General features: G+C 39.7%; 1 protein-coding gene across 1 annotated transcript in view; it reads left to right on the top strand.

Moving 5' to 3' along the window:
- Positions 1-12,864, top strand: part of SHQ1 (SHQ1, H/ACA ribonucleoprotein assembly factor) — a 109,678-nt gene that overhangs the window by 17,544 nt on the left and 79,270 nt on the right. The window contains exons 6-7 of the mRNA XM_084634420.1: positions 900-1,012; positions 1,838-1,968. Of these exons, the coding sequence (XP_084490546.1) occupies positions 900-1,012; positions 1,838-1,968 (244 nt within the window). The remainder of the gene's footprint in view (positions 1-899; positions 1,013-1,837; positions 1,969-12,864) is intronic.

Here is a 12,864-nt window from a genome sequence, read left to right as displayed (position 1 = left end):
GAAAAATAGTGCATCTTTTTCTTTGTAACCAAGAGAAAAGCCCAAACAGAATGTATAGTGTTTGAAACACCCAAGGCATTTGGCATTTTTTATTTAAAAAGTCTGTGTCTAAAAGGTGTGGTGCAGGTGAGCAGAACTGATTGAAGTAGATTTAACAAAGATAGCACCCAATTTTCATTATTACAATCAACATGGAATCAACAGCAGATACATTATGAATCAAAAAGCAGTAGAATTGTAAAATATAGGGGAAATACTGGATCCAGGTCAGAGCTTTTTTTGTTTCATCGTTTACTGTTTCTACTTTAAGCTAATGTCTTAAAAACAAAATAAATGTAATTATATTAATTGTGCATAAAAACAAAGTATGCAATGAAAGGCATAGCATTATGACCCATAATTAAGGCTAAGATTTTGTCATGGATATTTTTGGAAAAGTCATAGACAGGTCACGGGCAATAATAAAAAATTCATGGAAGCCCATGGCCTGTTCCCTGAGTTTTACTAAAAATATCCATGACAAAATGGGGAGCCTGGGCATCTGCCAGTGGACTGGGAGCTCCAGGGGTCTACACCATCCATGTGGGCTTGGCGCTCCCTGGTCACCCTGCCACAGCAGAGTTGGGGGAACCCCACAGCTCCCTGCCTCCACAGGCTGCAGGGGACCCTGCAGATCCCAGCTGGCACTGGCTGAAGTCATGGAGGTCTTTGGAAGTTACTGATTCCATGACTTCCATGATCTCTGTGACTAAATCACAGTCTTACCCATAATGCATAGCTTTTCAGTAAGGGAGACTTGGTAGTGGTACCTATCATTCTAATAGCTCACCTTAGTATAAGGCTGTTCAGCATTGCTTCTAAACTCTCATTTATTCTTTTTGTTCTTGTTGCCTTTCCAGGATGAACTCAGTGATGTTATTGATGTTAAGGATCCAGACTTAACCGCTGCAGATGGACGCAGACAGAAACGACTGGAGACTGAGGCTGCTAAGTTTGATCCTGATCATTATCTGTAAGTACTACTTTATTCCTCCTGATGAAGTGAATTTACATCAGCTAAAATAAATGTATTTTGCCATTTAATAGATGATGGATTTTAAAATCTCTTGAAAAAAATGGGTTTACTTCTTATTTGCCTGACTCTTCATGTCTCATAACACTAGACTTTAGAGGGTGTTCATAAGTGTGACAGTGACACAAGACATTGCTCATCCACTTCCAGCTTCCTTTGCTGGTCAGTTAAACTCAAAGGCCAGTCTGTACGCAAGCAGAGCTGCTGCTGCTGCGAACTGCAGAATATTATTTCATAGTTGACCTCTCAAGCATCAGGGTAACCAATCCTTGCCAGCATTTTAGGTTGTAGACATCGTAGTTCTGTTTTCTCCTTAGTAACAATGGCAGTCAACCCATCTTAACCATGAGCAGATAAACATTCTCTTTTTAGATGGATTCTACAATGTTTCTCTGAGTTCTGTGATCATTTGACTTTTGCTTAAGTCACCCTTTATTTGTTGCTCAGATCCCATCCCCTTGTTAGTGAGCCCGGAGCAGTGCCACCCGGCCAGAGCAGCCCCCTGGCTGTGCTGGCTGGCCCTTTAATCAGTTAACCGTTTAAACTTTTAATAAATGGTATTCTGTTATTGTTTAACAGTGCGATTAATAGTGTGATTAATCAATTAATTTTTTTAAATTGCCCAATTAATTGTAATTAATTTTTTAATTGATTGAAACCCCTAATTTTTAGTGTATGGCAAATGCCTCTAGAGAATCTGGGATTGGTGTTTTTTTGTATGTGTACTATACACTGAAATAAATAACAAGCGACTCTTTTCTCCAGTGCTGACTTTTTTGAAGATGAAGTCATTCAGCATGTTTTGAAGTACAAGCCCTGGTGGGTTGATGCTTGTGCAAAAAAGGTGGCTTCCCAGGGAAGGCGTCATCAGGAACATGTTAGTCAAACAACGTTCGGTAAGAGTGTATACATTTCATTTAATTTTTATTGCTTCTGTTCCACATTACTTGCCAGAAAGCTGTCTTCGAGATGAAAAGTCATGGTTCTAGCTAGCAATTTCCAATCTGTAATATTAATACCACCCTTTGTCATTATGTATTTCAAGGATGATTATAATGAGGTTGTTTTGAAGAGTTGAGTGTCTGTTTGGATAGGAGATATTGGTCATCTCTCCTGCAGCATTTATATATAAACTACTAGAGTTTTGTGCAATTCATTATTATGCAACCTTGTATCTTCAGAAGAAACTATTGTTTTAGTTCTTTGTCATCTGTTCTCAAGGATTATATTAGACACACCAGTGATCTGTGAAGACTCAGTTCCCTTTTAAGACTTTGCTATAGATTTTAAGGACCTCTTGGAAACCACTCAAGAGTTGACAGTCATGAAATGTAATATCAAATTAAAACTGTCTTTGTTTGGACATTATATTAGCTGGAATGTGGGAGTTCCCCATGTGTTATTAGTATATCTCCTTTTTTCAGATTTTCGTAAGTCATTGTTCTCTTGGTACCAGATATTTCCTTTTTTTGAAAACACAGTAGTAATTAATTTTTGTATCCACTTGTGAATATGATGCAGATACTGTACTGTACGTCTCATTGTTCAGAATCATTTGCATAAAACTGTCCTAATATCAGCCAATATTTCTATACAATATATGGATCATCTTTAGAAACTTGTATATTATAATATTCCACATATATTTTTTATGTATCCTATGGGCTTCTTTCCATTCCTTCTTTTATGGCCTACAAGATGTGTTTCATCTTTAGAGGATGAACTTGTGACAGTACTGTTAATGGGTCTCTGTGTGAGATTACTACTTTTACATAAAGTGGTTTTAGAGTTGACTGTAACTTTTATATATGTTCTCTGATTGTCATATCATCTGCTAGATAATTTAGGAACACAGGATTTGCCATACTAAATGATAATTGCTAATACATCAAACATGGGATCCATATGTACAAATATTACTTTGTGTTTCTAGGCTCTAGTTCCTTGTACTCTGACCTTTTACACAGGAAATAGAAGGGAATCTGGGTAAACAGTGTGTGTTGCAACAGCTCTGGTGCATTCTCTCATTGATCTCCATCCAGCCATTGCAATGAGGCATTGTTAACACACACATCACATAAATTGGAGACACAGTAGATTAAAGACATTGGACAAAAGTGTGAGAGACATGGAAACAAAAAGGTAGCGAGGTTTATTTCTTTTGTTTACTCTCACTGTTGACTTCTCATTTAATAAAGTTGTTACCACATTTGGCCATGTTACAGAATACAACAAAAATGAAGAACAGTGGGCAGATTATATTGATAGAATAAATAGTGTTTTTTTTTTTGTTTTTTTTTTGGTAAATGATGTTCCTGAAGAAAAACATGGGGTTTATAGGAAATGACTCAGAAATTACTCAAAAACTCGACAAGCCTTAGTGATCCAACTGGGAAAAGTTATGCAGCGATTGGGACAGTCCTAAGGGACCATCTCTTTCCCAGATGGCTCATTATAGGGGAGAAGTTTAGTTTTGATGTCACAAACGTGATCAAAACCCCTCAGTCTGTTGGCTGAATTTAAGAAACTCATGGCATTTTGTGAGCACTCTTGTAAATTTAAATGACTCATTAAAGGACTGTGTGGTGTTTGGGTTATGTAATGACAGCAGCCAAAAGAAATTGTTGACTGAAGGAGATTTGAGAAAGAAGCTGCTATCTTGTCAGTGGAAACTTTAGCAAGAGATGACAGGGAATCGAGTGAGAGTCTGAAACCAGTGGAGGCTGTTGAACCCTGATTTAGATGTGATAGAAGAAATCACCATGAGAGGGAGTGCAGGTTCCACTTGGAGATCTGTCATTAATGCAGATGCATAAGGGAGCAGGAAGCCTCAAGGGTACAGAAAGTACGTACATGCTGTGGAGGAGCAATCAGTGAGCAATCTGATGAGTTCTCTATGTTTGAAGAAAGTATTAAAGCAATAAAATCAAAGACAGTGCAGCCAATTTGAGTTATAATGAAGATTCAAGGAATTTCTCTTTATACAGAGTTAGAACAGGGATGTCACAAAAATATTTTACTCAGTACTTCCAAAGAAAATGCAAGTTGACTGTCTCCAGATCTGTATTAGTGATATATTCTGGAAAAGAACTGATGCGTCAGGGTATTGCCGAAGTGGAAATGATATTGAAAGAGCACATGTATGAATTGAGACTGTATATTGTGGAAAGGGAAGGATTTCTCTTTCTGGTTGTGAGTGGCTGTGTTATCCAGTAGGACTGGGCAGACATCTGCTTGCAGAAGGCAAGGGTGCCGTGTGTGCCTGAACCAGAGCTCATTGAAGTCAATGGGAAGGCTTTTGATGATTTCAAAGAGCTTTGGATCATGCCAATATTAAAAAGTCTCAGGAGGCTAGGGCCAATGCCCAGCTGCAAAATGTCAGAGAGTTTAAAAGTACAGGCACTCTAGTGGCACAAACTAATATTGCGTTTATCATAATATCCTTTGAGATTGATTTAGATGATGCCCATTGTATGATAAACCTGTAGTTTGTTGGGCATGTCAGTTTGTATACCACTGAAAGTGTTTGTTGTGTGCCAGACTGAATTTACAGCAGTGCCCATGGGGGCTGCCCTGTGCCCTCCCATGCAAGGGCATAAGGTGTGGAGTTGCCACTATCCTCCCTTGGTTCCTTCTTACTGCCCTCCTACTGCCTTCAGTGAGACAGAACCCAGCGAGTATCTGTCCTGCTACCCCGGCTAAGCTTCAGACTTATTCCTTTTCAAACTATTTGAAGAATATTTCTTGAATGTTCCTTTTTTATTATATAGGGACAAGGTAGTATTAAGGCCTTACCCAAAATTCATCCTCAGAGTGGTCTGAAACTTTATCTGAATCAATCCATCAAAAAACCACATTATGCACTGGGAGAAAATAAATTGCACACTAGATGTTTCCAAGACTTTGCTTTGTTATATTGATAGGATAAAACCATTGATACTCACCCTCTCTATTTATGGCTGTAGATGGGTTTTGTGAAGGTTAAGCCATCTCATCTCAGAGAATATCACAATTGGCTACAACAATGTATCTCCTTGTGTTAACAGTTGGCTGGTGAATCTCTCCCACTGAACATCAAGACTCATTACAGAGTGACATTTGCATTCTTCAGACATTTGCCAATATCAGAGATGTACAAGGCAATGACATGGAGTAACTCCCTGACTTTTGTCAAACACTGTGGACTTAGCAGCTGGGTCAGGACTAAGTTTAGGAGAGCAGTATTACAATCAAGGTTTTACTGATGCAGCTGAAACTCCTCATTCCTCCCATCCTGAGGGGTAATGCTTGCCAGTCACCTGAAGTGGGATTCACTCTCATACATACTTGAAGAAGAAAGGACAGTTACTTGCCTTATGGTTTCTTTGGTTCTTCAAGTTGATGTTGTCAGTGTGCATCCCCCAACATGTTCTCTATCCCTGCTTTTCAGAGTCCTCAGCTACCAAGGGCTTTGAATTGCCAGGGAACTGAAGGAGGGCTGTGGTCACTCTGCTCTTGCATAGAAGCATGAGGAGGCACAGGGTGCATTTGCAACCCTGAGGGACACTGTTGTGTTAAAAAAAAAAAAAAATCTGATCTCATGCTCATCAGATGCAGGCACACCTACAGTGGGTTCCGTGTTGACAACATCTCAAAGAACCACAGTCACTGTAGAGTGGGTAACTTCTTTTGTCCTTTATCAGCCTGTCTTTCCATGGCTTGAAAAGCAATGCTTGTGTAGTACATGTGTTAAGCTTTCATGTATGTATAGTTTGTATGCTGTGTAGTTTTGCAGAAAACAAGACGATACACATTTACTCTTACCATGTTATCTTATATAATCAGATAATATGTATATAGTAATACTGTGTTAAGTTCCATTTTATGACTTTCAGCTTTAAGGGACATTTCTTTCTAACTGCGGAGATACTCATTATTCCTGACAGAAATTTATTGAAAAAGGAATCCATTTCTATTTGTGCCACTTGTAAGAAAATTTTAAAAAGCACTATTACTTGTATTATATTTGTAAACCAATTAATGTTGCAAAATGTAAGTGATTTATAATGGGTATATGACTCAGTCCATTATGGAGTGGCTGTATAGTCAGAACGATTCTATTTTGGCGTTAGAGAGCACTTATTTGCAGAATTCAGTGAAAATTTAAACTGAAAAGCAAAAATTTATTTTTTTGTAATTAGCCCACCTTCATCAACTTTACTGTCTTTTTTACTTTGAATGGGTGACTGAATGTAAATTTGAGCTAGCCTGATGATACTTATACCTATACATACTAAATACCTATAGAGGTAATAGAAGCCCAAAATAATCACTTTTTTTCAGCCTAAAGTGGTTTAAAAATGGACCCGCATCTCCATTCTCTGTAAAATATTTTTTTAAGTTTAGCATTTTCTCTATAAGTCCTCTAAAACAAGGGCTTATATCTGTGTTCAAAGTTCTTGCTCCTTATCTGGCCAACCCAGTGTGACTGGGATCCCAGGATGGGGGTGGGAGGGCGGTGGCACATTGAGGTTACTCAGTTAGGGCAAATTTCAAAGAATGGGGCAGATAATCCCCCTAACTGGTGGATATTCCAATCCTTAGATTTACCAAGCCAGCACAAAACAGCTTCTACAATACCTTACTGGTTACACAGAAGCGAGAAACTTAGTTCCCTTATAGCAACCTAGCCTTGGGCTTATATGCAGACTCTCAAGTCAAATATGATGAGGATTACTGAAAACCTTATTCATTGTATAAGAAAGTTCTGTCAATCCCAAAGGATCGGACAAATCACCTGACAAGTTAAAGAATATTTCAGATCTTACCAATTCTTATTAACTGAATTAAAATTTATTAAAAAAGAAAAGAGAGAGAGAATATTGATTAAAAGATCAGTATACCCACAAACATGAGTACAGTTCTGAGATCAATTTCATAGAGATTGTGAGCTTTGTAGTTGCAAAGAGTTCTTTCAGAATTAGTCCATGGATTCAGTCCAGTGTTTATATCCAGAGTGATCCAGGTGGGGTCTTAACGACTGAAGCTTTCTCTGCATAAAGCATCAAGCAGATCTGAGATAAAAAGGATCAGGACCCAAGACTTTTGTAGATAGTTCCCGGCCTTCTCTTGACAGCTCAGAGTTCTTAGCTGAACAATAGGGAATCATCCCAACTCTGAAGTAGACCTATTTCCTAAGCATCACTGGTAATTAGCTACATAGATTAACATAAGGCAATTGCCTGTTTTCTGCCATTTGAAGGTGATTTGCTATATACGTCAAAGAGAAATCAATACAATGATATCAATATATTTACAGTTCATTTAAATGTTCTCCTTTTGATCTCTGAATTAAGAGAATACAGCATAGACAGGGACTGTTTGATTACATTGTTAACCGCTAACAGTATTTATGTAAACATACAAAAACACAAACATTATCTACCAATGTGTCCCTAAAGGTTGAATTTGGATCATGTATCCTGTAGGATGCTTAACCCTTTCTGGCCATATATCACACCCAGTAAAATATCAGTCTCCTTCACTTGTTTTTTCTTATATCAGCTGGATGAACTGTTGTTTCAAAGATGGTAGTCAATGTGTTATGCCTTTTTTGTTGTAACTATCAACGGTGTAAAAGCAGATGTTGTGCCAGAGGCTGGTTAGAGAATTCTGGTTTGCGAGATAGTGGCAAGCTGTTGTCGAGTACAGGATGGGAGCCTGTACTCGACGGGGGCCAGCAGGGCCATTTGGCCTGGGCCTTAAGCTCAAAGGGGGCCTCAAATTTAGACACTTGTTAATTTTTTGGCATTTAATAAGTTTCACAACTTGTTTTTATGCGCATCCCTATCAGACCAAAATGTGATACACACTCTCAGCTTAGAGCTGTAAATTTAAGCAAATAAGAGATGTGATTTGGTAACAGACATAATTTTTTTGTTAACTGATATAGATTTTGTCATATTAAAGAGTTCAAAGTATTCATAAATATTAAAATACATCTGTTCTGATGGCACAAGATTAGACCGTGATGAACATGTCCTCTCAGATAAGCTGATTATGTAAACAAACCATTACTAGTGGCTGGTGCTGGATCAAGTGCGTGTTGAAAGGTAGAGAATTGTTACATTTTAGTGTCTTTATAGTTTTACGTCTAGTTGACTAAGGAATTATTTATGTGTGAGAGTTCCTCATTGTTATCTTCATATGGTAGCTAAAAGAGGTGACTGTTTGGTTGGTTGAGACCTAGCTTGGTAACTTGGCCATCATCATAGGCTTTCATAGTCTATAGGCCCAGATTCAAGGTGAAGATTTGTGAGGACAATCTTGTAGAGTGAGTTTCGTGAGGACACATGTTTGAAATTTTTGGACATTATCCCTCTGTCTGTATCCGTGTCTGTGTTTACTATATATATGTCATCCCTTTGTCTTCAGCTCAGCATGTTATATTATATCTTTTGTGCTTGAGTTTTGATTCAGCGATAAGGATAATAACCTGTCTGTCTGTTTCATTTTGTGTTCTTAATTAGTATTCCTTCCTTTTAAGTCTTTAGAGCATTTGTGTACCATTCATCATTTGTGTACATATTTACAGTAGGAGATTTCAAGTGTAGATAAGCTACTTATTTACAGCAGAATATTTTAAGGGTGGGTAGGCTACGTATTGACCAGATAGATCACTATGAAGAGGAGATTTGAAAGTGGTGCAAGCAAGAGATGGCGAAAACAACTGAGTGAAGCAGCAGCTAAGAGCTCAAAGCGAATAACTTCATTTCTCAAACCACTGGAAAACACACCTTACCCAACAAACAATGCTACAGATAATGAAAACTCCGCAACTGCAACAGGTGATATTTCAATGCCAATACATGAACATGAGGACAGTAGTCAAGGAGACGTGCCAACAGTAACAGCTGCAGCAGAAGATCCTGTGTACGATCAAGAAACTCAAGAGCAACAGGAAGGTGTCGATCTTACGCAGCAAGAGCAATTCATGAGTACTGTACTTGACAGGTTTGACTGTGACTGACATTGGAATTATTGACAAAAGCGATGCTGCCCAAATGCAATCTTTTCTTCAAATTAGTTGTTTTGAAATTCCAAGTAACATTCCACAAGATGCTGATAATCATACTTTCCCTACTCATGTTGTGACAAAAACTCTTCCAAATAGTGAGACCTGCACAAGAGAGTGGTTATGCTGGAGTACGGAAAAACAGTCTCTGTACTGTGCACCGTGCTTCATTTTGAACAAAAGTGCTACAAATGCATCAGTTCTCTCTGATCAATCAGGATGGAGCCTCAACAGAGGCTGGAGGAAGTTGAAAGACCAGATACCATCACATGAGAGTTCAATGTCACACAAAGAAAACTATGTTGCATGGAAATCAGCCAGTAGGGCAGCATTAGCTGAAAGTTACGTTGAGAATTTACTTTTGAGTGAACTCTCTACAGAAACTAATAACTGGAAAAAACTTCTTGAGCGGATCCTGAATGTCATCCTTTTTCTTTCTGAGTGGGAATTGTCTTTCTTTGGTTCCAGTCAACATATTGGTGATCGTGCAAATGGAAGCTTTCTGGGCATAGTTGAGCTCCTCAGCAAATATGACCCAGTTTTATCAGAGCATGTTAAACGTGTTTGAGAATCGCAAGAGAGTCAAAAGCACATGCAAGTCTCTCCACACGCATACAAAACGAGTTTAATGAGCTATGTGGGTCATTCATACAAACAGCCATTCTTGATGAGATTCGAAATGTCAAGTATTTTTCAATCATTGTTGATGCCACTCCAGATTGTTCTCACAAAGAACAGACTACTATGGTTATTTGATAGGTTAGGATTGTAGACAGCTCAAAATTTTCAATTGAAGAAAGATTTATTTGATAATTTCATGAGAAAAACTGGAAGAGAAATTGCTGCTCGAGTACTAGCAGTTCTAGAAGGTTTTAAGTTAGATTTTCAAGTCTGAATTGGTCAAGCCGATGACAATGGATCTAATATGGCTGGGAAGTACAAAGGCGTACAAGCGGTTCTGCTTGAGCATAATTCAAACTGTATTTTCCTCAGCTGTGGAAACCACACACTTAGCCTTGTAGGTGTTGACTGTGCTGAATCATGCAAGGAGGCAATTACTTACTTTGGAACTATTCAACAAATGTACAATCTCTTCAGTAGCAGTCCACAAAGGTGTTAAATTCTGAAGCAGTATCTTCCTGTTTCTCTGCATGGGATGTCCAAAACTAGATGGTCTGCACGGATTGATGGTGTTCAACCAGTTGTGCAGCATTTGAATTCAATGAGAGAGTCTTTAAATGAGCTTGAATCTCTCAATCTCACTGCACAGGCTCGAACTGAACTTCAGTCTATTCAAAAGCACGTCTAAATTTGAATACATTCTGATGTCATCTTTGTGGATGAAGTTACTTACAATGATCCACCAAACTAACCTGGTAAGTGAAGCACACAATGCTACACTTGATTTTGAGAGGGATAACATTGAAAGTCTTATCGATGGGATGCGATCCTGACTGAGTCCAAATTAGTAGCACAGAGTACTGGCATTTCATCTGAGTTCTCCACCAATCGCAACTTACCTCCTGAATTCGATGCCGAGCAGCATTATAGGGTCAATGTCTTCCTTGTCGTCATTGACTCTATTCACTTAGGTCTTACACGTTGATTTGAGTCACTGCAACTAATTTGTACCCTTTTTGGGTTTCTTTGGAAGTTCAATAGACTGAGTAATGAAGATCTGCTTTCTGTAGCTGAACAATTTCAGCAACAGTACAACAAAGAAATCTCAAAAGATCTCAGTGACGAGGTCATCTTCCTCAAACAAATATATTCCACAAACTTTAAATTGGATTGCAAGCCAAAGGAATTGCTTCAAGAAATATTTGAACTTGGACTCTGTGGGGTGTTTCCTAATATCACAATTGCATTGCAATTTTTGTCAGTTTTCCTGCATCAGTGGCTTCAGGTGAACGCACCTTCAACGTGTTGAAGCAGGTAAAGAACTATCACTGTTCAACTATGGGACAAGAGTGTTTGAATGGGCTCGCCATGCTTAATTAATGTATAACCCTTAAAATAAATATATATAATGTATATGTATAACCCCAGTAATGATTATACAGCTGTACATTACTGGCAAAGTAGTGGTGTCAGAATAAAATAAGTATAGGAGAATAATGACTCTAGTTAGAAAATTTTCTTAATGATTCCTCCACTGATACATTACTGATACATTACTTGTGTGTTTTTCTCCCTTTGCAAACCTAACAGGATATTCTAGATGTATCAAAACAGGAAAGATCTCACCCCCTCCAGGCTCCCACCAGAAGTTCTTTGTTTCTTCACAGAACTGAGGGTAGCCTAGACTCACTCTTTCTTACTTCTTATCAAGACAAGTAGATCTCAGTTCTGCCAGATAGTTAAAGATGTGCCTAACTTTAGGCATGAGAATAGTCCAATTGAAATCAATGGGATTATTCCCATGCTTAAAATTAAGCATGTGCTTGAATACCTTGCTGAATTGGCCCATACCTAAGCAAAAATTCTTTCTTGGTTCAAGGCTGTAGAAGCAAGAACTCCACAGCAGAGCTTCAGAGAGCAATTTTGAAAACCCCTATTCTCCACTTCTTTATGCTCTCTGTAGCCTGCCCTCTTCTGTCACATTTCTGACACTATCACTAGGGCAAATTTGCTGAAGTAGCACCAGTGTATGGCCTGGTCTAGACTACAGGGTTAGGGCAACGCAAGGCAGCTTACAGCGACCTAACAGTGTAAGCGTGTACACTAAAATATTGCTCCTGCCGATGTAACTCGCCCGCGACGCTGACATAATAACTCCACCTCTGTGAGAGGTGGAGCGCTTAGATTGTCGTAGTTAGGTCGAACTCTTCTTATAGTTCTGGTATCTGGCTGTTAAAAATCAGCACACAGCTGTTTCACCTGCACCCTCCACTCTGGCAGGAACTTCTCCCCCTTTGCTTTACAGATATTATAAAGCACACAGCAGACAGCTATAACCAGAGCCATTCCTAGGGTATGGCAAATTGGGGCAACTGCCCTGGGCCCTGTGCTTTGGGAGGCCCCGTGCTTCCTGAGGAGGTGGGCGGGGAGGTGAGGCATGGGAGGGCGGGGGGAGCAAGGAGGAGCCCCCCTAGCAACCTCCTCCTCCCCCAAGGGCCTCCTGCCTGCTGGCGGGCCCCGCCAATCAGTGTCTCCATCTCCATCCCAGCACCTACCGCCAATTAGCTGTTTTGCCGCATCTGGAGCAAGGATGCAGTGCACTCAGGGGAGGGAGAGGTGGGGTGGGGACAGGTCTGGGCGGAGCCGGGGGGAGCACCCGTGGCTAGATAGAAACTTGGCACCTATGTCCTGGGCCCCCCATTCCCTAGGGATGGCCCTGGCTATAACCATGGGGATATTTTTTTCACTGAGGTCTAATCTTGTGAGTAGACAGAACCAGAGGCTTTTCAGGCAGCCAAAGCCACGTTCAACTGTCATTCTGTACCTGCTGTGGTTGAAGTGCTCCTAGCTGCTGTTGAGGTGGCCAGTGTATGGCTTCATGAGCCATGGGAATAAGGGGTAGGCTGGGTCTCCCAGCATCACTATAGGCATTTCAATATCCCCAGTGGTAATCATCTGGTCTGGAAAGAAAGTGCCTGTTTACAGCTTTCTGAACAGGCCTGTGTTTTTAAAGATGCATGCATCATGCATCTTCCCTGACCATCCCAAGTTGATGTCGGTAAAATGTGCCCGGTAAGCCACCAGCACTTGCAATACCATAGAAAAGTAGCCCTTTCTG

The sequence above is a fragment of the Lepidochelys olivacea genome, assembly GCF_965140295.1.
Source record: "Lepidochelys olivacea isolate rLepOli2 genome assembly, chromosome: 7".
Taxonomy (NCBI): Eukaryota; Metazoa; Chordata; order Testudines; family Cheloniidae; genus Lepidochelys; species Lepidochelys olivacea.
The sequence above is the reverse complement of the archived record's forward strand: the minus strand, read 5'-3'. Positions and strand labels throughout refer to the sequence as shown.